Source organism: Anomaloglossus baeobatrachus, chromosome 3, assembly GCF_048569485.1.
Source record: "Anomaloglossus baeobatrachus isolate aAnoBae1 chromosome 3, aAnoBae1.hap1, whole genome shotgun sequence".
NCBI classification, from domain to species: Eukaryota; Metazoa; Chordata; class Amphibia; order Anura; family Aromobatidae; genus Anomaloglossus; species Anomaloglossus baeobatrachus.
In genome coordinates, this window is record NC_134355.1 from 427,925,455 (window position 1) to 427,951,242 (window position 25,788).

The following is a 25,788-nucleotide window of genomic DNA, read 5'->3' on the forward strand; positions in this document are numbered from 1 at the left end:
TTTTGCCAACATACAGGGACCTCTGGACAGGGCATCCGCATTGCCCTGCAACCTACCAGCCCGGTGTTCCACAGAAAAGTGAAAGTTCTGCAAGGAGAGAAACCACCTGGTGACTCTAGCATTTCTCTCCTTAGCATTCCTCATCCAGACCAAAGGGGAGTGGTCTGTCACCAGGCGAAAGTGTCGCCCCAGCAGGTAGTAGCGTAGGGATTCCAGAGCCCATTTTATGTCCAGGCACTCCTTCTCCACTATGCTATAGTTCTTCTCTGCCGGGGTGAGTTTTCTACTCAAATAGGTGATCAGGTGCTCTTCTCCATCTACCTCCTGGGACAGAACTGCACCCAGACCCACCTCAGAGGCATCTGCCTGTACTATAAACTCCTTTTGAAAGTCAGGGTTGACAAGGACAGGCTGACCACATAGGACAACCTTTAGCGCCTGAAAGGCTTCCTCTGCTTGTGTATTCCAGTGGACCATAACCGACTTCTTCCCTTTTAAGAGATCGGTCAAAGGCGCCGACCTTCCAGCATAAATAGATCCAATTTCCAACAATCAAAGTCTCTTCTGGATTACAGCCAGTGCATATAGACAAATCCTTGGTATTAAAAGTCTTGTTACCTTAGGACCCCGTTAACCGCAGGGGTCTTGTTAAGGTTCTCCTAGGCTCACACTCTTGGCCTGTGTTCACTCCACACAGAACCAGCTCAGCTCACACAGCATGTGATAGCTTCATCAAGCCTGGCTCTCAACTGAGACACACCCTGATGTGCTCTGCCAGATTTAAACGAAAATGCCGGACATGAGGATTGCTACAAAATCTGGACTGGGAGGAGGGATCTGTCTCCCTGTTACCCTTTGTGCTATACTCAGGGCCGGCGCCAGCACCCGGCAAACCCGGTCAAATGTCACCGCCCCCCGCCGAGGATCGAGCTTTCAATTGCATCGGCATCGCAGGTGCCGATACAAGTGAGAGCAATGATTGAGCGGCGCGCTCCCTCTCTTATCATTCTCCCCGCTGTGACTGTCGGCGTTCTGACAGCTCTGCAGAAGACCGCGGTGACGTCATCACTGCGCGCCTGCTGAGAGGTCAGAGCGAGCGACAGCAATGGACGCGCCGAGGAGACCGGATCAGCGGGGGAACGAGGAGAAGTGAGCCGCCCCTCTACTGACACTGGGCTCCTCTGACTCACAGACCGGCCACTACACAGCGGCACTACACATAGGGGCCCGGCTGCCGCTCTGCAGAGCCGGCTGCCGGGCCCCTATGTGTAGTGCCGCTGTGTGGTGGCCGGCCTGTGAGTCAGGGGAGCCCAGTGTCAGTAGAGGGGCCCCTGACCTGGAGAGGCCCACCAGCTGTTTCTGAGCTGCAGGAGTGCTAGTCCTGACCTGCACAGAAGACGGAATCTCCATTCCGCAGGACCTTCGATGATGTCACGCCCATGTGACTGTGTGGGAGGAGACACAGGAGGCCGGCAGAAAGCAAGATAATGAATCCTGAAGGAGATTTGGACACATGATGACTGGTAATAAGAAGAGAGGGAACATGAGGGGAAAGGGGGCTGCAGGGTGAGTGGCATATGATGAGGGCTGCAGACTGTGACAGCAGTATGTGAAGGGGTGCAGAGTGTTTGAGAGGGGTAAGTTGGGGTACAGGCAGGGTGAGATATGTGGGCAGGGTGTGTGTGATATGGGGGTGTATTGTGTGTGATATGGGGGTGCAGGCTGTATGGGGAGCAGGGTATGTGACATATGGGGGTGTAGTGTGTGAGATCTGGGGGGTGCAGGCTGTATGGGAAGCAGGGTGTGAGAGATATGGGGGTGTAGTGTGTGTGATATGGGGGTGCAGGCTGTATGAGATATGGGGATGTAGTGTGTGATATGGGGGTGCAGGCTGTATGGGAAGCAGGGTGTGTGAGATATGGGGGTGTAGAGTGTGTGATATGGGGGTGCAGGGTGTGTGACATATGGGGGCAGGGGTGTAACTACCGCAGTCGCAGGGGTCGGAAGGAGAAGAGAGGTACTTGTTTTTTATTTTGCTGGCTGCATGACACATGGAGGCCTGGAGGGGCCTGGCTGCATGATACATGGAGGTCTATGGGACTGCATAATAAACATGAAGGACACCTTATACATGGACTAGGGGTGCATTATACATGGATGAGTATGAGGCTGCATAATACAATATGATGATTTATGGCGCTACATTATAATACATATAGCACTATGGGGGTTACATTATAATAAATGGAGAAATATGGAGGCTACCTTACACATGGACTATGGGTGTGCGTTATAAAACATGGAGGACTGTGGTGCAGTATAATATATGGAGTACTATGGGGTGAATTATAATACATGGAGAACTATGGGGGTGCATTATAATATATGACGGGTTATGTGGGACCCTATATATTATACGGAAGGCTATGTGGGGGCCATTATAGTATTTGGAGATCTATATACAAGGAGGACAAAGATACAAGTATGGGATGGGAATGTTTTGTGCTGAGAGAAAAAGCCTCTTTCCCTCAGCACCCAGCTTTCCCATGCTCTGCTATACATTTCTCAGCACCCAGCTTTCCCATGCTCTGCTATACATCTCTCAGCACCCAGCTTTCCCATGCTCTGCTATACATCTCTCAGCACCCAACTTTCCCATGCTCTGCTATACATCTCTCAGCACCCAGCTTTACTCTGTTATGGGAATGCTGGGTGTTGAGGGAAAGATGTATAGCAGAGCATGGGGAAGCTGGGTGCTGAGGACAAGATGGATATCAGAACATGGGAAAGCTGGGTACTGATAGAGGGATTTCAGATCATGGGAAACCTGGGTGCTGAGGGTAAGAGCCAAGTGTCAGCATCATTATCCTGTACCCCGAGTGTCAGTGTCATTATCCCGCACCCTAAGTGTCGGTGTACGTGGAGGGGGGCCCCGGTCCAAATTTTGCACCAGGGCCCATCAAACTCTAGTTACGCCACTGCGTATTAATCACTGTATTCTACATGAGGGTGCCTACTGCTATCTGGCTCTGCACTGTGCTATATACAGGCTATGCTATATACAAGCTGTATGCTACATGAGGGTGCCTAATGCTGTCTGGCTCTGCACTGTGCTGTCTGGGTCTGCACTGTACTATATAGGTCTGTGTACTACATGAGGATACCTCATGCTATCTGGCTCTGCACTGTGCTATATAGGTGCTGTGTTCTACATGAGGGTGCCTAATGCTATCTGGCTCTGCACTGTGGTATTTACGGGCTGTATACTACATGAGGGTGCCTATTGCTATCTGGGTCTGCATTGTGCTATATGGGGGCTGCATAGTGCATATGGGGGCTACATAATACTATATGGAGGACAATGAGGGCTTCATAACACAATATGGGGGCTGCATACTACTATACCCCCAGAGTTGTATGTCCCCTCCACCCAGGTGCTGTATACCCCCTCAGAGCTGTATGTTGCCTCCACCCAGGTGCTGTATGTCCCCGCCCCCCCACCCCAGAGCTGTATACACCCAGAGCTGCATGTCACCCCCCCACCTCACAGCTGCCCCCCCCACCTCAGTCACTGCCCTCCTCTAGAGCTCTATACCCCTTTCCTCAGTAATATGTATTCCCCCAGTATTGTGTTTGTCCCCAGCCTCTCTTGTGATGTATATACAGCAGTGTTAGTGTGCCCTATGTGCGGCCATGTCTGTTAGACAAGCCGGGAGGTGAATGAGGCTGTTGCCGGCTTCCCAATATTAGAAATATATATATACAGGATAAATATATAAAAATAATGTGTGTGTGTGTGTGTGTGTGTGCGTGCGCATGTATGATGTGTATCTATGTATAGCAGTGTATATGACTGTGTCTAGATTTATGTCTATTTATGTGTTTTTGTGAATTTCTCTTTAAATAAGTATGTTATGTGTACGTATGCCTGTATGTGTATGTATCTGTGCATGTCTATGTGTGGATGGGGCCCACTGAGACTCTTTCGCCCAGGGCCCACAAAAACCTGGAGCCGGCCCTGGCTATACTCCCCGTAATAGCTATAGCAAACTCAGAGGGTTTCCAGACACATTCTGGGGGACACATAGCGGTCTTCAAATATTACCCCTGTCACTGCATCACACTACTAACTGTGCTGTCACAAAGCACACCCAGCACTGCTACTTCCTGCCAGAGAGGATCTTCAGTGGAGCATGCGGCCAGACCGGAGACAAGCCAGGGGAAGGTAAAAGCTCCACTTATATGTGTGTATGTTTATGCATATGTCTGATTATACTCTTATTTATATAAAAAATAGTCATATAATCTGTGTACATGTGTATGTATTTCTGTCTGTACATAAGTGCGTGTGCCTTCATGCATGTACCGGTCTGTATTCTTGTGCGTCTGTGCATACATGTGCCTGTGTGTCTATGTATTTGTGCATGTGACTGACTGTGTTCTGTGTGCATGCTTGTGCCTGTGTGCATTCTTGTGCATGTCTGTGCATGCATGTGCCTGTGTGTTTATGTATTTGTGCATATGCCTGACTGCATTCTGTGTGTATGCATGTGCCTAACTGCATTTTGTGTGCACCCATGTGCCTGTGTTCTGTGTGCATACATGTGCCTTTGTGCGTTCTTATGCAAGTCTGTGCATGCATATGCCTGTGTGTCTATGTATTTGTGAATGTTCCTGACTATGTTCTGTGTGCATGCTTGTGCCTGTGGGTCTGTGTGTTCTTGTGCATGTCTACATATATGTGTGTGTGCACGTGTGCCTGGCTGCGTTCTGTGTGCATGTATGTACTTATGTGTGTGTGCATGCTTGTGCCTGTGTGTCTGTGGATGTGTGTGTTCTTGTGAATGTCTACATATGTGTGTGTGCATGTGCCTGGCTGCGTTTTTGTGTGTCTCCTTATATGTGTGTGCATCTGCGTGATTATATATGCAGGGAGACATTATTTAATAAAGGGGGCCAGGATGAGGGACGTAATTACTATATGGGGCCAGAATGAGGAACATACATTATTTGTTTATGGTGGCAAATGGTGGACATAATTACTGTAGGGGCAAATTAGGAGACATTATTACTTATGTAAATTCATTTTGAGGATACTATCTTTAATGGGGGGAACAAAAGTCTGCCATATTGTAGAAATTGGGGAAAAAGTGTGGAATGTGCTCTGGAAGCGATCAGCCATAAGTGACTGTTATTTTCTGCAGCTACGTCCTGGCAGGAAGAAGTGATGGCGGTCAGCGTCGGATGAAGAGGAAAATGAAGATGAATAACTTCAACTAGAGATGCCACTGGTGCATCAGTGTATTACCTACACACACACACACACACACACACACACACACACACACACACACACACACACACACACACACACTACACAGAACTCCGGTTTTTAAAGTCACCAGTGATCACTCTATATCACTGTATGATACATTCTGTATGCTATATACAGAATTTCTGTGTATAATCTCAATGGTGATCACTGTATTGCCTGTACACTATATACAGAATTCCTGCCCCAAAGAGATTTGCCGTGACGTGGTGGGGTAGCTCAAGAAATTGCAATTTTTTGCCAAAAATCTCAAATTTTAATCATAAGTACAGTTTGGACTTTTTAGTGCTGTAGTGCACATTTAGTGCTGGCTTTTTGTTTTTTCTTTGTTGAATTGGTCGGTGGCTGACCCCCACCTTGCCGTGCACCCCAATTTGGGTTGTATTCCACCTATCCTGATTTTGGCAATTGGTGGCTGTTCACATGCAATCATCATGCCCTGTCCACAGACTATTTACTTCATGCAGCATTTGCTTGGGCCTGTCGTGCCCACAGCCATGACTCAGTCATGGGTGCGGGATTTAAAAACACCAAGTAAGTGCTGCTAAGAACAGTTCTACTTTTTCATATGTGAGGCCGTATGGCACATTTTATATAAAATATTTTAGAGTAGGATTGCCCCAAAGAAATTTACCGTGACATGGCGGGGGTAACTCAAGAAATTGCATTTTTTTGCGAAAAATCTCAACTTTTAATCATAAGTCCAGTTTGGAATTTTTAGTGCTGTAGTGCACATTTAGTGCTGGCTTTTTGTTTTTTCTTTGGTATTTCTCTCTTGTATGTGATATTATTCGGTCACTATGTGGTCTGGTCATGGTATAACGGTATTTCTCTGTTGGATGTGGTTGTATTTGGTCACTATGTTGTGGTAATAGGTTATCGGGTTACGGTGTGGCTGTATTTCTCCCTGCATGTGGTATTATTGGTCTTTTCACCAAAGAACCCCTTTAATGCAAACTACCGTAATTGTTCATCCCAGTCATGATGTGTGCACAATAGATGTGCAAGAGCCGCCTGTATTTTACAGTCAATGCTCCACTATAATGGGGATAATGGCTAACATTTATTTGCATATAGCTGTAGCGTGGGCCCCTAGAATCAATTCCCCCTGTGGGCCCAAGACACCCCAGTCTGACACTGTCCACACTGTATCTTGTATTACAGTGTGCATGTATATAGTATGTACAGTATGGTGCTGTGCATACACAATATATACCCCAAGAACTCTTGTGTATTCAGACTCTATTGTATATGCAGCCTCTATTGTATATACAGCCCAGATACTCTATTGTGTATACAGCCAGCAGACTCTTGTGTATTCAACCTCTATTGTATATGCAGCCTCTATTCTGTATACAGCCACCAGCAGCCTCTATTGAGTATGCAGCCCGTAGCCTTTATTGGGTATACAGCACTCAGCAGCCTCTATTGAGTATGCAGCCCGTAGCCTTTATTGGGTATACAGCCAGCAGGAGCCTTTATTGGGTATAACACTCTCAGTGGCATCTCTAGTCTATTTATATGCAGCCTGTGTACTCATATATGCAGGAGAGTGGGCAGTGGGATTGTGGAATGTTCAAGTTATGGAGGTGGACCTGAGGTGGAGCCTGGGCGGAGTCTCAAAGGGACCCAATTATTTTGGCAGTATAGGGCCCTTAAATTCCTACTGGCAGCCCTGGTCTCCAGACATCCCATTTGTTACTCTTTCCCAAAGAATTCACATGACACTCTATTGCTTTTCAATTGAACGGACATTTTTCAATATGTTATTTGCATAATTTTATTTGCAATTTAGAAAAAAATGGTAGGTTGCTGTTGGTCTGCCAGATGGTATGTTGCTGTTGTTCTTGTTTTGCCAGATGGTACGTTGCTGTTGTTCTTGTTTTGCCAGATAATACGTTGCTGTTGTATTTGCTTTGCCAGATGGTACGTTGCTGTTGTTCTTGTTTTGCCAGATAGTACGTTGCTGTTGTTCTTGTTTTGCCAGATGGTATGTTCTGTTGTTCTTTCTTTGCCAGATGGTACGTTGCTGTTGTTCTTGTTTTGCCAGATGGTACGTTGCTGTGGTTCTTGTTTTGCCAGATGGTACGTTGCTGTTGTTCTTCTTTTGCCAGATGGTACGTTGCTGTTGTTTTTCTTTTGCCAGATGGTACATTGCTGTTGTTCTTGTTTTGCCAGATGGTACGTTGCTGTTGTTCTTGTTTTGCCAGATGGTACGTTGCTGTTGTTCTTGTTTTGCCAGATGGTACCTTGCTGTTGTTCTTGTTTTGCCAGATGGTACGTTGCTGTTGTTCTTCTTTTGCCAGATGGTACGTTGCTGCTGTTCTTGTTTCGCCAGATGGTACGTTGCTGTTGTTCTTGTTTCGCCAGATGGTACGTTGCTGCTGTTCTTGTTTCGCCAGATGGTACGCTGCTGTTGTTATTGTTTCGCCAGATGGTACGTTGCTGTTGTTCTTGTTTCGCCAGATAGTACGTTGCTGTTGTTCTTGTTTCGCCAGATGGTATGTTGCTGATGTTATTGTTTTGACAGATGGTACGTTGCTGTTGTTCTTGTTTCGCCAGATGGTACGTTGCTGTTGTTCTTGTTTTGCCAGATGGTATGTTGTTGATGTTGTAGTTTTGCCCGATGGTACGTTGCTGTTGTTCTTGTTTCGCCAGATGGTATGTTGCTGATGTTATTGTTTTGACAGATGGTACGTTGCTGTTGTTCTTGTTTCGCCAGATGGTACGTTGCTGTTGTTCTTGTTTTGCCAGATGGTATGTTGTTGATGTTGTAGTTTTGCCCGATGGTACGTTGCTGTTGTTCTTGTTTTGCCAGATGGTATGTTGTTGATGTAGTAGTTTTGCCCGATGGTACGTTGCTGTTGTTCTTGTTTTGCCAGATGGTATGTTGTTGATGTTGTAGTTTTGCCCGATGGTACGTTGCTGTTGTTCTTGTTTTGCCAGATGGTATGTTGTTGATGTAGTAGTTTTGCCCGATGGTACGTTGCTGTTGTTCTTGTTTTGCCAGATGGTATGTTGTTGATGTTGTAGTTTTGCCCGATGGTACGTTGCTGTTGTTCTTGTTTTGCCAGATGGTATGTTGTTGATGTAGTAGTTTTGCCCGATGGTACGTTGCTGTTGTTCTTGTTTTGCCAGATGGTATGTTGTTGATGTAGTAGTTTTGCCCGATGGTACGTTGCTGTTGTTCTTGTTTTGCCAGATGGTATGTTGTTGATGTTGTAGTTTTGCCCGATGGTACGTTGCTGTTGTTCTTGTTTTGCCAGATGGTATGTTGTTGATGTTGTAGTTTTGCCCGATGGTATGTTGTTGTTACTAGTTTGTAATAAATTAGTAAAAATTAGTTAAAAAAACAAGCTCTTAAAGCTAAAAGCAGATTATTACAGAATGATGGTAAGACCTGGGGATATACATGTATAGAAATAATCTTGTATACTCACTGTTAATTTTTGCTGAAGCAGCATATCCAGGATAAAAAGCGTTGTAGTCTAAAAAATAGAAACAAGGTAACACGAGTGTTAAGAAAAACATCCCCCATTTATAGATATACTGTGATATGGAGTATACGCCCCTACTATACAAATATGTGCAGAAGGCACATGATATATGGAACGTTTTATAGTCTGTCCTGAGGTCACTGTATGAATGGAAGTGCAGCTCACACCATTCAAGTGAATAAAACTGCCATTGATTAACCCCTTACCGATATCCATGATTCTTATACAGCGCAAGTCAGTAGTGGGTGTATGGAGCAGGCTCACGGGCTCTGCCCACACCATACCAGGCTGGCATACCCGGCAGATAATAGCTGTGACACTGCCAGAACCTTCCTCTAAAAGAAGCGACTGTTAACTTGTAGTTGCCACTGTCAAACTGACAGCGGCATTAACAGCACGCCTGTATAGGGGTGCATCATTATATGCGCCAATCGGCACCCCTATAACATGATTGCAGGGCACTGATGAAGGCCTCTATGCCAGTCATCAGTGGACAGGCTTAAAAAGAAGAGTATGATTTTTACTATATGCATCTACGCTCTGAAAAAGAAGAGTAGACAGAATAAGAGGAATATAAAGTATTGTGTGCATGATGAGTGTAACAGGTGAATGTGTGCACAATATACAAGGATACACCAATGATCTCACATGGGGGACTATATGAGTTACATATGTAGGGCTGCGGCACCTGTTACTTTCTCCATTTCTCTCATCATCGGAGGTAGTCTCATCAGTGGGTTCTTTATCTTTCCTTTCTTCTTCTGTATCTGTTTCTTTTTCTTGTGGTATGGAGACAACTGGGTTTCTATAGGAATCTCTGGTACATGGCGTAACGTCAAGTGCATACCATCCTCTTTCTCCCTGATGCATTGTGAATTCCACTGTATCTCCCATCTGTAAGTTCCTTCCCGGATGTCCTCTGGGCAAATGGGCTCTTACGTCTCTTCTATTAACAAAGATGCCTTCCTTCATACCAGGAGCTACTATGAAGCCATATCCTGATTTCAAGCTGAAGTCTTCCACAACTCCACGACAAAGTGGGCCTCTAACCTGGGATTTGGCCCTTCTCAGGAACCGTTTCTCTTCCAAGTCTCTGGCCATGACTTCTTTTTTTCTGCTCTGGAGACTGCGGTGCAGGGGAAAGCTTGGTTCTGCTACGGCGCCGTGTCCTACGGGCTGGATTCTGCTGGGCTGTTACTTCACTGCCTGCAGGCCCCCAGGTGAGGTTTCTAGGCAACTCTTCCTCTTCATCCCAGCGGGAATACGGCAGCATCTCTGGCTCTGGGCATGGATCCACTGCTGATGGCTCCGGGGTCAGCTCCTCAGCTTCCTGGCCTCCTCTCCCCCTTAGTTCTTCTAAGCACTCCTGTTGTGGCAGCGCCGGGGATGGGTGTTCATCAGCAGGCCCGGGCGGGGGACTTTTTGGAGTGGTTGCTGCAGAAGTCGCCTTGGGGGTGTGCGGAGGGAGCAGATACCGATCCACCATCTCCTGTGGGAACTGGGCCTCTAGGTCAGCCTTCAGCTTCCAGTATTCGGGGTCCTCTCCTATCAGGGACTTCCTAGCAGGGACTTCCTTAGACTGGGGAGCGGTGTCTGCTCTGGCCTTGCAGGCCGGGGTAAACAGTGGTACATTCTTGTCTTGGCGGGCCGCGCCTGACATGGCAGCGGCCTGGTCTTGGCGGGCCGCGCCTGACATGGCGGCGGCCTGGTCTTGGCGGGCCGCGCCTGACATGGCGGCGGCCTGGTCTTGGCGGGCCGCGCCTGACATGGCGGCGGCCTGGATCAGCGTCGCTGTCGCAGTCTCAATCAGGGTCGCAGCTGGAGTCTTAGCGGGCATCGCTACTGTGGCCGGTTCTTGGCGGGCCGGGCAGGGCATCGCTGCGGCGGCCTGAATTGGCGTCGCAGCTACGATGGGATCTGTGCAGGCTGGGCTGGGCGTCGCTGCAGCGATCGGAGCTTGGCGGGCCGCACCTGGCGTGGCTGCGGCCTGGTCCAGCACCTCGCCTGCGGCGTGGATGAGCGTCGCTGCTGCGGTGGGGTCTTGGCGGGCCGGGCCTAGCAAGGTGGCGGCCTGGGTCAGCGTCACACCCGCGGCATGGATGAGGGTCGCGGTGGCAGCCGGATCTTTGCGGGCCGGGCAGGGCATCGCTGCGGCGGCCTGGGCTTGGCGGGCCGGGCAGGGCATCGCTGCTGCGGCCTGGTCCAGCGTCGCCGCGCCGGGCGCCTCTTCAGGGACCGCGGGCGTGGCAGCAGGGGTCGGGGCACTCGCGCTGGCAGGGGCAACACTGGACTCACCCATCGGTGGCACCATCGGGGTCTGAGTCGTCGCCGCTCGGTCTGGCACTCGTCGCGCAGCTTTTTCCTCATAGGCCTGCACCGCGGCAGCCATCTCCAGAAGCTCCGTGCGTTCCTCTCTGATCTGCTCTACGACCCGGGTCTCCAGTCGGTCGCAGAACTGGGCAAGTTCCTGATACCACCAGGCAGCGGAGCCTGGCTCTGGGTCTCTGCGTTCAGACGCCATTTCCTCTGCGCCTTCTTCTACACGATTTCCCAGCAGCGGACTCGTCGCTGCCTCCAGTAGCAGGCTCTTCAGTTTCTGCTCTGCCTCTTCCAGCAGCAGGCTTCTGGCTCCCTTTCTGTCCCGACGTCTCTGAACGCCTCCGCTCTCATCACTTGCGAGGTCAGGACTCTGCAGGGGATCTCTGGGTAGCCACACCTCTTCGTGGGCGGTAACTTCTCCCAGCGCGGGCTGCTGTTGTTTTCCAGCGCGCTTTTCATGGTGGCAATATGGCGGCGCTTCCAATTTTTCAAGCAGACCGCCCAGGCACATGGTCACCTGTCTGAACAGGTCTAGTCCTTATCCTGTTCGTGACGCCAGATGTGAAGCCCCACAAGTGCAGTGTCGGTGCATTACCTTCAGGGACTCCACTCGGCTGGATCTTGTCACAGGTAAAAGATCTTCTTTTAGGATTGTCGTGACGCCACTCTCAGAATTGCGGTCAGTGGGGACCGCCACTGCAGGTTAAGGGATGCCTGGGGCTGATGGTGGGTGCAGCCAGTTGTAATAGCCTCCTGAGAGTGAGGCAAGCCCCAGGGCCCTGTGTAGGTGTGTAGAACCACAAGGCGCAGAATAACTCCACACAATCAGAATGTCTTTCAGGGGTTTTACTCACAGTTGATGGCAGGGTGAGTAACCCGGGCGTAGCTGGGATGAACCAGGCTGGAACCAGGTGTCCTTCAGGCTGACTGATGAGGGTGGCTACCGACTCGCCTTCCTTAGCCCTTCTGTGGTTTGTGGTAACCCCGACTTTTAGTCCCTATGGGGGTCACCCAGGGAAGTAACTGCTCCCCTCGTTTGTTTGCCGTTTGCTTGTCGCCTGGACCAGATTACTCCAGCTGCTTGCCTCCTGTGAACTATGGGCCCTAACTGTGGCTACGTGGCTGCGGCTTTTGTGGTGTTGTGGCGTGGGCTTTAAGGGCCCCACACCGGCAGGTTTAGCAAGGAAAGGTGGATCTATCCCCGCACCGGGATCTGCCGCCCGTTTGGGCCTGGTACTCCCTGACAGTCTCCTTACTTTCCACTACACTGCTCTCTCTCCAGCTGTGTGTGGTGTTCGGGCAGCACTACCAGGTGACCGTTCTCCCCCGTCGGTAGTCACTGCGCGGACGCTGTTAGACTGCAACAGCTCCAGGGTCTGCTTCTGCTCTTCCTGAGCTGCACACTAAACTGGCTCACTCGTGGGACCTGCACTGCTGCTCCTGTCTGAGCTCCACTTCCCTGCTCCTCACTCCTCCACACTCTGCTTCAGACTCTTTTCTCCTCCTTCTCTTTTCCCCTTGTGCCTGCCTTCGCCACCTAGCAACCAGGCTCTCTACCACACCCCTTGAGTGGAGATGGAGGCTTCGCCCCCTCCACTCCTCAAGTGGAGGTGAAGGTTTTTCCCCTTCCTGGGATCCCCAGGGGTCCTCCCAAAGGTACATGTGTGAGACCTGATCACTATGCGCCTGTGTAGTCACACCTCGGTCAGCCTTCTGGATTACCTGTATTGTACTGTCCCCAGCATGGGTGCAGTACTCAGTGGTGCCTGACCAGGTCAGGGGCGCCACACATAAATAACCCCTAAATGGCCGCTCTGTGTAGTCAGATATACATAGTAATAAAGAATCAACTAGAAGGTTTGCTCAGTAAATCTCAGCTCTTACCTGGTTATGCTGCGTCCATTCTCTTGCCCTTCATCTTCAGTTGTCTCCTCCTCTTCAGGCTCGGTGGTCACTTCTCTATAGTACATAAAACATATATCATCTCATGGAAATGTACAAGTAACGGAGATGATTAGGATTTGTAAAGGGGTGGTTTTCAAGAGGACCACAGATATGGTATATTCCCATTTTAGCAATCCAACCCAAATACTTTCGTGACAAGCTTTGTACATTTCCTACATCTCAGATAAAGGGACTTTCCAAGATATGACTATTGATGACCAGTCGTTAGGATGTCCCACCAATATTAGGGCAGCAGACGTCCAAATCCCCATGTAAACACCACTTATTACCGAACACTGACTTAGGAGCGGCCATGCCGGGTCCACAATTTATTATAACATCGTAATGCCTCATTTAAATGTTGGAAATGGTTTTTACATTGCAGGCCCTTTAAAGGGAAGGTGCTGCCATTGTAATATTTTGTATTAATAATACTGATTATGGAATCAATAATTTTTAATACAAAATTAAATTCACTGTTTAAGTTTTATTTAATTCTATTTTTAGTCAAACACTGGGTGATACTATCTTGGATTTGCAGTTTGTAACAACAGTTAAGGTACCGTCACACATAACGAGATCGCTAGCGAGATCGCAGCTGAGTCACAGTTTCTGTGATGCAGTAGCGATCCCGTTAGCGATCTTGTTATGTGTGACACCTACCAGCGATCAGGTCCCTGCTGTGAGATCTCTAGTCGTTGCAGAATGGTCCCGGCCATTTTCTTCAAAGGCAATGTCCTGCTGGACAGGACACATCGCTGTGTTTAACACTGTGTGACAGGGTCCCAGTGACTGCTGAGATCGTTATACAGGTTGCTACTGCGACCTGTATTGTTCCTGCATCGCTGGTAAGATCTGACTGTGTGACATCTCACCAGCGACCTCCCAGCGACTTACCTGCGATCCCTATCAGGTCGCATCGTTTTCGGGATCGCTGGTAAGTCGTTGTGTGTGACTGGACCTTAACACACCTCATATACGGCAGTTCCTGTGTATAGAGATAACAGGGTCGGACACATACTATCTCCTGCACTGTAGCGGCTTCCTACTGTGATCTGAGCAAGCCCCCCTGGGCTGTCCTATGACAGCAAAGGGAGGAGATCAGCGCCATCTCTGTGGAGCTCATAGTGTATACTGTGCGCTTCACTTCCCCCACAGTACAGTGGCGGTAATCGGCATCCAGAGCCCAGTATTGTACTATAGATGTTAGGCTGCAATCACTGCACCTCGGATCTCCACTCCCGGCAACTCCTTCTGTCACCATTCTGTGCGCTGACAGGAGGAGCTGCTGAGACACCAGGCTGAAGAATTGCTGGGAGCGGGGGTCTGAAGAGAATACATGCAGCGTGGAGCAGTGATCGCGGCCTGTCATCTACAGTACAATACCAGGCTCAGGCTGTGATAACTGCTTACCACCGCAAATACTCACCTTGGACCTCCGCTCCTGGCAGTTCTTCCTGTCATCGCTCTTTGCGAGCAGAGCATTGACAGGAGGAGCTGCTGGGATTGAAGGTGGCACAGTAATATGGTGGCACAGTATATGGTGGCAGAGTATACAGTGGGGCACATTATACAATGGGGTCTATGCCAGCTGTCCTCGGCGACACTTTCCACAATTCAGGATCACTTTGCAGTCACCAATAATATGTCTCTGCACTGTGATCCTAAACTTGATTCTCCCTTATCCTTTTGATAGCAGATTCCATCCATTTTTACTGCAGTTGTAATGTGAGCTAGTTGTACACTAGGTTTTCAACAGCTGCTCCCCCTAGTGTTCAAAAGTGGAAAATATCAAACTTTTTAAATTGTTATATTTTGGTAAATTAAAAACAAATGATAATATTTAAACAAAACAATAAACCATTAATACTTTACATTTTTTCAGGTATTGTATTTTTTTTTTGGCACCTTGACTTTAATATTAACTCCTTAGATTCCACGTATGCTATTATTAAGCTGAACCACTAGAAAAAGTCGGCCAGGTGGATTGCGTGAGGTGGCAAAACAACTACGGGATAATTAGGGAGTAATAGAAAGCACCAGACTAGCGGGGGTGTGCAATAAACGTCTGGGTCACTACAAATACTGCACTTCACCACTGGGTCACTACAAATACTGCACTTCACCACTGGGTCACTACAAATGCTGCACTCTACCACTGGGTCACTACAAATGCTGCACTCCACCACTGGGTCACTACAAATGCTGCACTCCACCACTGGGTCACTACAAATGCTGCACTCTACCACTGGGTCACTACAAATGCTGCACTCCACCACTGGCTCACTACAAATGTTGCACTCCACCACTGGGTCACGCAAAAGCCTAACTTGTATAATACTGTATATTAGACTTGTCTTATGGTATTTTATGCCCAGAAATAACATACGTACTGGATAGTCCCAAGTGAAGGTCTCCATTCGGTTCTTGGATATTTTTCTGCCGTGAACTCTATAGGTGTTGTCTGGATTTTGTGGATCCATCTGTTTCAGACATGGAGAAAATAAAAGCAATGACAGATTTCACAACAGTGACCAGTGACAACAGTGACCTTCGACCTACAATGATCTGGTGACATGTCAGAGAGATTGCACCATTCAGGGTGCAGTGTGACTCCACATAGCACCCTGTAGACAGAATTAGCCCCCACATAAGCACCCTGTAGACAGAATTAGCCCCCACATAGAACCCAGTAGACAGAATTAGCCCCCACATAGAACCCAGTAGACAGAATTAGCCCCCACATAGCACCCTGTAGACAGAATTAGCCCCCACATAGCACCCTGTAGACAGAATTAGCCCCCACATAGAACCCTGTAGACAGAATTAGCCCCCACATTGCACCCTGTAGACAGAATTAACCCCCACATAGCACCCTGTAGACAGAATTAGCCCCCACATAGCACCCTGTAGACAGAATTAGCCCCCACATAGAACCCAGTAGACAGAATTAGCCCCCACATAGCACCCTGTAGACAGAATTAGCCCCCACATAGCACCCTGTAGACAGAATTAGCCCCCACATTGCACCCTGTAGACAGAATTAGCCCCCACATAGCACCCTGTAGACAGAATTAACCCCCACATAGCACCCTGTAGACAGAATTAGCCCCCACATAGCACCCTGTAGACAGAATTAGCCCCCACATAGAACCCTGTAGACAGAATTAGCCCCCACATAGCACCCTGTAGACAGAATTAACCCCCACATAGCACCCTGTAGACAGAATTAGCCCCCACATAGCACCCTGTAGACAGAATTAGCCCCCACATAGAACCCAGTAGACAGAATTAGCCCCCACATAGCACCCTGTAGACAGAATTAGCCCCCACGTAGCATCCTGTAGACAGAATTAGCCCCCACATAGCACCCTGTAGACAGAATGAGCCCCCACATAGCACCCTGTAGACAGAATGAGCCCCCACATAGCACCCAGTAGACAGAATTAGGCCCCACATAGCACCCTGTAGACAGAAGTAGCCCCCACATAGCACCCTGTAGACAGAATTAGCCCCCACATAGCACCCTGTAGACAGAATTAGCCCCCACATAGCACCCTGTAGACAGAATTAGCCCCCACATAGCACCCTGTAGACAGAATTAGCCCCCACATTGCACCCTGTAGACAGAATTAACCCCCACATAGCACCCTGTAGACAGAATTAGCCCCCACATAGCACCCTGTAGACAGAATGAGCTCCCACATAGCACCCAGTAGACAGAATTAGGCCCCACATAGCACCCTGTAGACAGAATTAGCCCCCACGTAGCATCCTGTAGACAGAATTAGCCCCCACATAGCACCCTGTAGACAGAATGAGCCCCCACATAGCACCCTGTAGACAGAATGAGCCCCCACATAGCACCCAGTAGACAGAATTAGGCCCCACATAGCACCCTGTAGACAGAATTAGCCCCCACATAGCACCCTGTAGACAGAATTAGCCCCCACATAGCACCCTGTAGACAGAATTAGCCCCCACATAGCACCCTGTAGACAGAATGAGCCCCCACATAGCACCCTGTAGACAGAATGAGCCCCCACATAGCACCCAGTAGACAGAATTAGGCCCCACATAGCACCCTGTAGACAGAAGTAGCCCCCACATAGCACCCTGTAGACAGAATTAGCCCCCACATAGCACCCTGTAGACAGAATTAGCCCCCACATAGCACCCTGTAGACAGAATTAGCCCCCACATAGCACCCTGTAGACAGAATTAACCCCCACATAGCACCCTGTAGACAGAATTAGCCCCCACATAGCACCCTGTAGACAGAATGAGCTCCCACATAGCACCCAGTAGACAGAATTAGGCCCCACATAGCACCCTGTGGACAGAATTAGCCCCCACATAGCACCCTGTAGACAGGACTAGCCCCCACATAGCACCCTGTAGACAGAATTAGCCCCCACATAGCACCCTGTAGACAGAATTAGCCCCCACATTGCACCCTGTAGACAGAATTAACCCCCACATAGCACCCTGTAGACAGAATTAGCCCCCACATAGCACCCTGTAGACAGAATGAGCTCCCACATAGCACCCAGTAGACAGAATTAGCCCCCACATAGCACCCTGTAGACAGGACTAGCCCCCACATAGCACCCTGTAGACAGAATTAGCCCCCACATAGCACCCTGTAGACAGAATTAGCCCCCACTTTAACCAAGAACACAAAACACTAGAGTCTTTGACACATGAACTTTTGTGCAACAATTTTGAAATATATTTTATTGAATTTCATACACATTTAAAGGACACATACTAGTTTCCGTGTGATTAAACAAATCAGGTTAAGGTAACCCCAACCCCGGTGACATGCATATCCAAATTAGATCAGAAAAAAGTGCCAGGTTCTAATAATTATTAAGGGGAAATCGTCCTAATCATATAGCATGGCTGAAAGTGTAAATATATTCCCATCATTGCATCATTGTAATTATTAGTTATCTACAGACATGATTATTACACTTTAAGAAAAATCCATAAGCATTGTTAATGTGATTACGGTAGTGAGGAAGAGGCCACATAGATTTCTTCACCTGTGCTTTTAGCAATAATAGAATTCACCTTCTATTTATCATAGAATGCAATGGTGTAGAAATCACAGCAAATAAGTGAGAAATGCTGATAAAGGCCTGTACACAATTGTCTTATAGCAATGTAGCACCCATGAGGCAGGGGTAAACTGAACCCGTCGCCAGGCCGGCGATGTTGGGCCAGGGGGATGTCATGGTGGCCCTTGCCCGGTTTCGTGACCCCGAGGTTTACAATAAAAGGGAGATGGAGTATGGGATGATGGTGGGGAGATGAGGAGGATGTTGGGAGTTATCTCGTGACGACACCTGCAATATGCGTCCAGGGATTAGCCGCCACTGTGGTCGCAATCCTCTGGGGCAGATAGTGTCTCAGCTAGAGTAGTTCAGCTTCCTGTAGTCGAAGCTAGGCCCCAGGGAGGATGATTGTAGTAGTAGTGGCCATTGGCGCTGAAGCATGGGGTGCCAGGATTGAAGGATGGACACGACAGTTTACTCACTGTCCTTTGGTTGCCCGGGGGTACTGGTCTCTGTCATGATGGGCTCCAGCCGATCCCGGATAAGTTAGACATACCCACCGGTATTTGAAAGTGTTCTTTTCCAAGGGATGCCCCTCCAGAAGTGAGGAACCCAGGCTGAGCTTCCCGCTCCAAGCCTCAGGCTCCGTGAAGAAAAAGAAGGAAGAAAGTGGTGGTGTGCTGCCAGAACTGAAGTCCCGACTTGACTGAAGTTTGTGTAAGAGTTGCTCCTATCTCTACCCCAAGTGGTACCTGCCCCCCAGGTGGTTGCCTTAGTGACCGGGAAAGTCCCATGCCTCGTGATGGCTACCCCCCCAGCCTACCCTAGTCCAGTCCCCAGTGAGAAGGTACCTATGCTGTCTGTAAGGTGAAATGTGGAAACACCGTCAACCCCTTCCTTACCCGAGATGAATACTGCACCTTAAGTGAGGTGCAGTACCCTGTGGCGACTGAAGCCTCATGGGCGTCACAACAACATCAACAACTATTTGATTATAGTTGTATAGTATATACTTATTGTATACATAACATTTTAATAGTCACCATACATTCTGTAAAGCACCATACAAGTTCGAGCATAGGGAATCACCTCACCTGCTTGGTCAAACTTATACATGCACAGTTCCTAAGTGGGCAATCAGCCTCAGGCTTATTGAATACATAATATCACTACTATTCTACAAAGCATCTTTCATACATCACAACCTTATAGTATTTGGCATCATTTACCCATATTGCAGTACTCCAGGTAGGGCACCCAAGGCCCTATGCACATTTAGCAGTGCAGTTTCTTCAGGGAGCGGTACCACAGTATTACCCCCCACACAGCACACTATAGACACTCTTAGGCGGGCTTTGCACATTACCACATCGCAAACCGATGCTGCGATGTCGAGTGCGATAGTCCCCGCCCCCGTCGCAGGTACGATATCTTGTGATATATAAGTAGTAAAGAAAAAACATGGACGTGCCAGCGTCCTCTCCCTCCCCACCCACCAGCCCCTATGCACATGAAAGCCCTAATGATTGAATAAATCATAAACCTGCACAAGCAAGCTCTGGTGAGTGCCTGGTGTTTTTTCTTTACTACTTATAAGTCACATATCTGTTTGCACCAGTGGCACCGCAGAGCAAGTTTTTCCAGCCGATACTGAAGGACTTATCTTCCTTTATATTTGAAGCGGATCTGTGCCCTGGATATTCTCTCCTGCATAAATATCTTGTGATAGCTGGCGTAGCGAAAATTATCGCTACACCAGCTTCACATCATGCACTCACCTGCCCTGCGACCGTCGCTCTGGCCGGCGACCCGCCTCCTTCCTAAGGGGGCAGGTCGTGCGGCGTCATAGCGATGTCACACGGCAGGCGGCCAATAGCGGTGGAGGGGTGGAGATGAACAGGATGTAAACATCCCGCCCACCTCCTTCCTTCTCATTGCAGCCGGGAGGCAGGTAGGAGATGTTCCTCGCTCCTGCGGCTTTACACACAGCGATGTGTGCTGCCGCAGGAACGAGGAACCACATCGTACCTGTCTCTGCACCGGCATTATGGAAATGTCGGAGAATACACTGATGATACGATAACGACGCTTTTGCGCTCGTTCATCGTATCCAAAAGGTTTTACACACTACGACATCGCAAGTGACGCCGGATGTGCGTCACTTTCGATTTGACCCCACTGACATCGCACCTGCGATGTCGTAGTGTGCAAAGCCGCCCTTAGCCCTCCTATATGCAGCCTGAGACCTCACAGCCTCCTATATACAGAATGCGCCCCCCACGTAGCCTCAAATATACAGCATGAGCCACTGCACAGTCTGCTATATACAGCATTAGCCTCCACACATCCTCCTATATACAGCATAAGTCCCCACCTAGGCTACTATGTTCGGGTGCCCGCTTGCAGAAAACGTATATGTCCAAAAATGGTGCAAGACAGAGCACACGCTGACTCCGTCTGCTCCATTATAGTCAATGGCCATGTCAGTGCATGCGTCCGAAACACGTTTTGCGGGTGAAGGGTTTGGACGGATGCCCCGACGGGACCAGCGAAAGTAGCTAAAAACGCAAGGGGCCTGTTTTTTAAAGTTAAAATTAGCCCCATCATTAAGGGGTTAAAATGCACCTTAGGCAGCTGAGACTGGTCTTAGGCAATTACCGTCTTTTATCTGTACTCGTGTTTACATTTAAGGTCCATTGAGATCATATTCCTACATCATACCTTCCACCTTTAAAAGACAGAAATGAAGGTCATGTGTTGTGAGGGCACTTAGTGGTCTATCACAGTAGAATACCCTCTTGCATGTGAAGGAGGGGGCGCTGGGCTCGCAAGGACGCCGTGCTCCTTCATCAACAGTCCCCTGGTTGTGTGCATCTAGGTGCAAGACAGTCACTTGTTCCTGGCGGACCCTGTCCATCTTTCCACACACACATGCAGGGACAGACAGAGTTCACACCACACCGGGGTGTCTTTAACAAAACGGTCTTTACTTTCTCTTATCGGTTGCATAGCAGACAAGTTGTTCAATGTTCCTCCACTTGAAAGGGTTTTCCTTCCCTTTAGGACTACCATATAAATGCAGTGCAGCCATTCTTCAGTCTAAAAGCCCCAACCATGGGTGCAGCGGCGCCTTCACTGTGCCCAGGTTACCGTAATGAGCAGTGTCAACCTCTCCTTTCTCTGTCAATACCCTCAGAGTTCTTCACACTGGTCTTCGGTGCTGCAGGATCGTCCCACTTCCCTTGACCCAACTAACCATCCATGTCATGCCCTGGCAGTTTCGCAGTCCCGCCGGGATAAGTTTCAAGATCCGAAGCCTTCAGGAATGGCCTTCGGGTTTTCAGAACCGGCCCCTCTCCTGCTATGCAGAACCTTAGGCTAAGTTCACACAGGGCATCTTTTGCTGTGTTTTTGGTGCGTTTGAGGTCACAAAGATGCTCAAAAATGCATGCATTATTTTCTCCTAGCGTGACGCCCTAGCAAAAACCAGGTAGTCACAGATAGGCCCCCGCATAACACCGTTCCCTCACTTAGGAAACACACGGCCAACCTGAAACCCTAGTCACCCCCCCTTAGGGAAATATAGGCAGACCAGTGGGCGGGACCAGGTGGTTGGACACGCCCACCCCGGGGTCTATACAGCCCGGGGTGGGAAAACAAACAGTTTTTGTGTTAGAGTTCAAGTTGAAAGGAGTGCGGGCTGGAGCTAGGTGTAGCTCCAGCAGAGGAGGTTCAAGTTGAACCTTACCAGGGTTGGAACCCTGGTGCCTTGGCTAGGAGGCAGACGGTGGTCTCCATCAGCAGGAGACGGGAAGACGGCTCGGCAGAACCGAGGTGGACCGGGACAGGGTTGTAGCCTGCCGGTACCGACACGGGGAACTAACCCGGAAACCGTAGCACAGAGTGGGTGCTCAGACCCTGAAGCCAGGACCGGAAAGCAGTGGCCTGGTTAATTAACCAATTGAGGCCAGGACTAGAGGTCCTGTCCAACCCAAAGTCCCTCATAGAAGACAACAGCCCACCGATAGGGATAGGAGGTCCCCGCCAAGGCCCATAGATCCCACGGGCCAGCGTCTGCGGGCACGGCACCTTTGGCCACATCCAGCCGGGAGTGGACTCCTGAGTTTAAGACTAGGAAGTCCACCATACACAAACGAGTGCAGAGGAAAAGGACAGTGACCACCAGCCTGGGTTGGAGACCCGAATGCAACTGGCCGCGGCAAGCCGCAACCAGCACCTTGGTTAACCAAAAGACTCGTGTGATTCATTTATTGTGAGTAACCAAATATCCCCCTGCACGTCCGGGCACACTGGGCCTTGCCATCGCTACACCCTGCACAAAGACACTGGGTCCCGGGGCAACCATCCCTCCCCACGGAGGGGTTAGCATCCAGCTGCCACTACATCTCCCCCGGGTGCCCCATAACAGCAGCGGTGGTGTCCCACCTCACCACACACCGTGAGTGGCGTCACAAACTTAATACGGCCTAGCCCGTACATCTATGTCCCCCCTTTTATTCGGCGTGTCCGCGAGACCCCCGGGTCCGGATGCCCTTGTGCCACCGACCGGAAGGACTGAGCCCGAGCAGCGGCGGCTGCTGGCACGGTGGCAGCACACCCTGAAACTTGGCGTCACGAACAGGATACTTACCCATCCACTTACCTTGTGGAAGTGCGCCTTGAATTGGACAGTCAGCGGTGATCCATTGAAAAATTTTCAGAAGTCGCCATTTTTGCCGCCATTTTTGGGCACGAAAACTGCAGCCCAGCGTCTTCTTCCCCGAAAAAAGGGCGTGAAGCTGAAGCCCCGCCCCCTGGGAACACGGCCAGAAGGTAAACCCCGAGGTCGTAAAACGAAACTTACCAGCAGCAGAAGAGAGTGCCTGCAAAAGACCAAGGGGGAGAAGCGGGAAGATGTCTGCGCCTAACCCTAATGGCGGAGTGGCGCCGGTCGCTGGAGCGGCGGCGCCCGCAGATGTGGCAGGTGACGGAAATGTGGCAGCTCCCGCTCCAGGCGCAGGAGCAGTGGACCCCGAGACTCCGGTAGTAACTCCCCGTGTAGCAGCTGGCGGTGACCTGCCTGCCGCAGGAAGGATGTCGGCTCTGGCAGTCCACCTGGCAGCAACGGGAATTGCGCCCAGCCCGGAAGATCTCCTAACCATAAGCTTAGAATCGGAGGAGACAGATGAGGGCAGCCCCGGTGTCAACGCCTCAGTGGATGCGTATATCCAACGGGATGGTGGAAATGGATACCGGATGGCTCTATCGCCCCCTACATACCGTGCGCTGGAGGCGTACGAGGCTGAGGCGGAGTCCACCTCCGAGGATGAGGCCTCGTTTGCTGTCGGGGGGTGTGATAGTACCAATCTGTCGGCACTGCGACCAGCCTGGGCACTTTGCCAGTGTGTGCCCCGGGAATGCCTGGCCTTAAAGGGGCCGGAGCCCGCCACAAGTTTGATAGTTAAAAGTTACAAGTTGCTGCTAAAATGCCTGCTACCCCTGTTGAACGTCCTCAAGTTCTCTGAGGAGGCCACCTGTACCACAGGTGGGGGGGTGGCAGGGCAGTTGGAAAAGTTGACTGTTACAGCGCTCCATTCTTGTTGAACGTCTTCACCCCTGTATGTTAAAGGTGAAGAGGCCATCAGGGGTCAGAGCCCCAGGTGGAGGATGGAGCCCGGTCCGGAGGACAGTCATACCCGCACCGTCGGCAACTGAAGATGGAGTCTTTTTGGACAGTGCCGCCCGTGAGTGAAGGTGATATTGGGGACTCGTGCTGTCCGGTAGTGGACTGTGGGAAAGCTGCAGGAGGAGGCTGTCCCGGCAGCAGTGTTTTGACATTTGTAAGTGGTCCCTGACAAACCTTCTCACCCTGCAGCAGTCTCTGGAGAGGCTGGTTGGAGGAAGGGCCTGCAGTGGAGTCGGCTGAGGCCTGGTCACCACCAAAACTGGTGACCACCCTCCTGGTCAGGGGTCCCCTGGATGTGGGGCCCTTGAAAAAGGACTGCCGGGTAAGGAACTTTTTACCCGGCCCGTATGGGCAACACCCGGACCTAACCTGGACTTGGGCAAGGGGTGCGCACCATTGCTTAGCGGTGGCACCAGGGTTAGGTTGCTTTGGGTGGGTGAGGTGAGAAGGACCCGGTCCGTCCAGTTCCGGTTTTCTATGTGCAACATTTAAGAAAAGTGCCTCCCGTAAGCGAAGAAACCAAATATACTTGAATGTAAATATGTTAGTATGCTTGTATTATGTATTACCTTTTCCATCTTTTCCAGTTCGAGTTCAATAAATGTTGGTGGTCGGACAGCCCGCGGACGGTCTGTATTAAACCAAGGGGGAATGTGACGCCCTGGCAAAAATCAGGTAGTCACAGATAGGCCCCCGCATAACACTGTTCCCTCACTTAGGAAACACAGCCAACCTGAAACTCTAGTCATCCCCCCCTTAGGGAAAGATAGGCATACCAGTGGGCGGGACCAGGCGGTTGGACACGCCCACCCCGGGGTCTAGACAGCCCGGGGCGGGAAAACAAACAGTTTTTGTGTTAGCGTTCAAGTTGAAAGGAGTGCGGGCTGGAGCTAGGTGTAGCTCCAGCAGAGTGTAATGCCTGCCTGGATCAACAGACTCAGGGGGGATGTAATGGACAGACTAAAGGGAAGCCACTCATCAAGCAGGATTCCCAGAACCCTGAAACCCTTTAACCCCTATACAGGGATTTGGAATTATACAGGACCCTGGAGATCACTACCCGTGGAAGGCTGCAGTCCGATGAGAGTAGTCGTCAGGCAGGGTCAAATCAGGAATAGCAGAACAGGGACAGAATCGGCAAACAAGGACGTAATCAGAAAACGGAGCAGAGGTCAAATCTGGATCGGGCAGCAAGGTACAAAAACAGCAGGCAGAAGGGTAGTCAGAAAACACGCAGACGTCAGCACACAGGAATCACAAAACAGAATAGGGCGGACCACGAGCCAGGAAATCAGAACTTTCTCTGCCAGTGGTCATGTGACAGGAGGGGGAATAAGAAGGGTATCGTGTCTTCCCATTGGCTGTAGCTGAACGCTGGCAACTTCAGCTGGAAGACACACTCCACCCACAGTCAGCCAGCGGTACTGCAGATCCCAAGATAACCTAGCCCAGTGGATGATCAGAGCCTGCACCCACCGGTGCCGCTGGCATCGACTCCTCTCCCATCACCAGCACCATCCACGGCAGGAACACGGCGTCGCCTGGTGATCGGAGCAGAAGTCGCTGGAGCAGACTCTGCTGGTGACGTAACAGTACCCCCCCTCCACGAGGGGCCTCCGGACCCTCAAAACCCAGCTTCCCAGGAAATTGGAGGTGAAACTGCCGGACCAGACCCTTAGCATGAATATCGCTCGCAGGGACCCATGACCTCTCCTCAGGGCTGTAACCCCTCCAATGTACCAAATACTGTACCGCCCCTCTGACAATACGGGAATCAAGTATTCTCTGTACCTCATACTCCAAGTTACCTTAAACCAAAACAGGAGGAGGGGGGCACTGACTGGGTGAACGGGGACACGATATAACTTGAGGAGGGACCTATGGAACACATTCGATATCTTAAAGGACGGGGGGAGTTGCAGGCCGAAAGCTGTGGGATTAATTACCTCG

General features: G+C 50.0%; 1 protein-coding gene across 2 annotated transcripts in view; it reads right to left on the minus strand.

Moving 5' to 3' along the window:
- Positions 1-7,141: 7,141 nt before the first annotated feature.
- LOC142295380 (uncharacterized) overlaps positions 7,142-25,788 on the minus strand; it is a 65,553-nt gene continuing 46,906 nt past the window's right edge. The window contains exons 6-9 of one of the 2 annotated variants that reach the window (XM_075338486.1): positions 15,486-15,575; positions 13,033-13,107; positions 8,773-8,820; positions 7,142-8,647 (exon numbers count right to left, since the gene is read on the minus strand). In XM_075338486.1, coding sequence (XP_075194601.1) covers positions 8,775-8,820; positions 13,033-13,107; positions 15,486-15,575 — 211 coding nt within the window. In that variant the 3' untranslated portion in view covers positions 7,142-8,647; positions 8,773-8,774. Of the gene's footprint in view, positions 8,648-8,772; positions 8,821-9,035; positions 9,066-13,032; positions 13,108-15,485; positions 15,576-25,788 lie in introns of those variants that run through there. The other variant, XM_075338484.1, reaches the window with a different exon arrangement.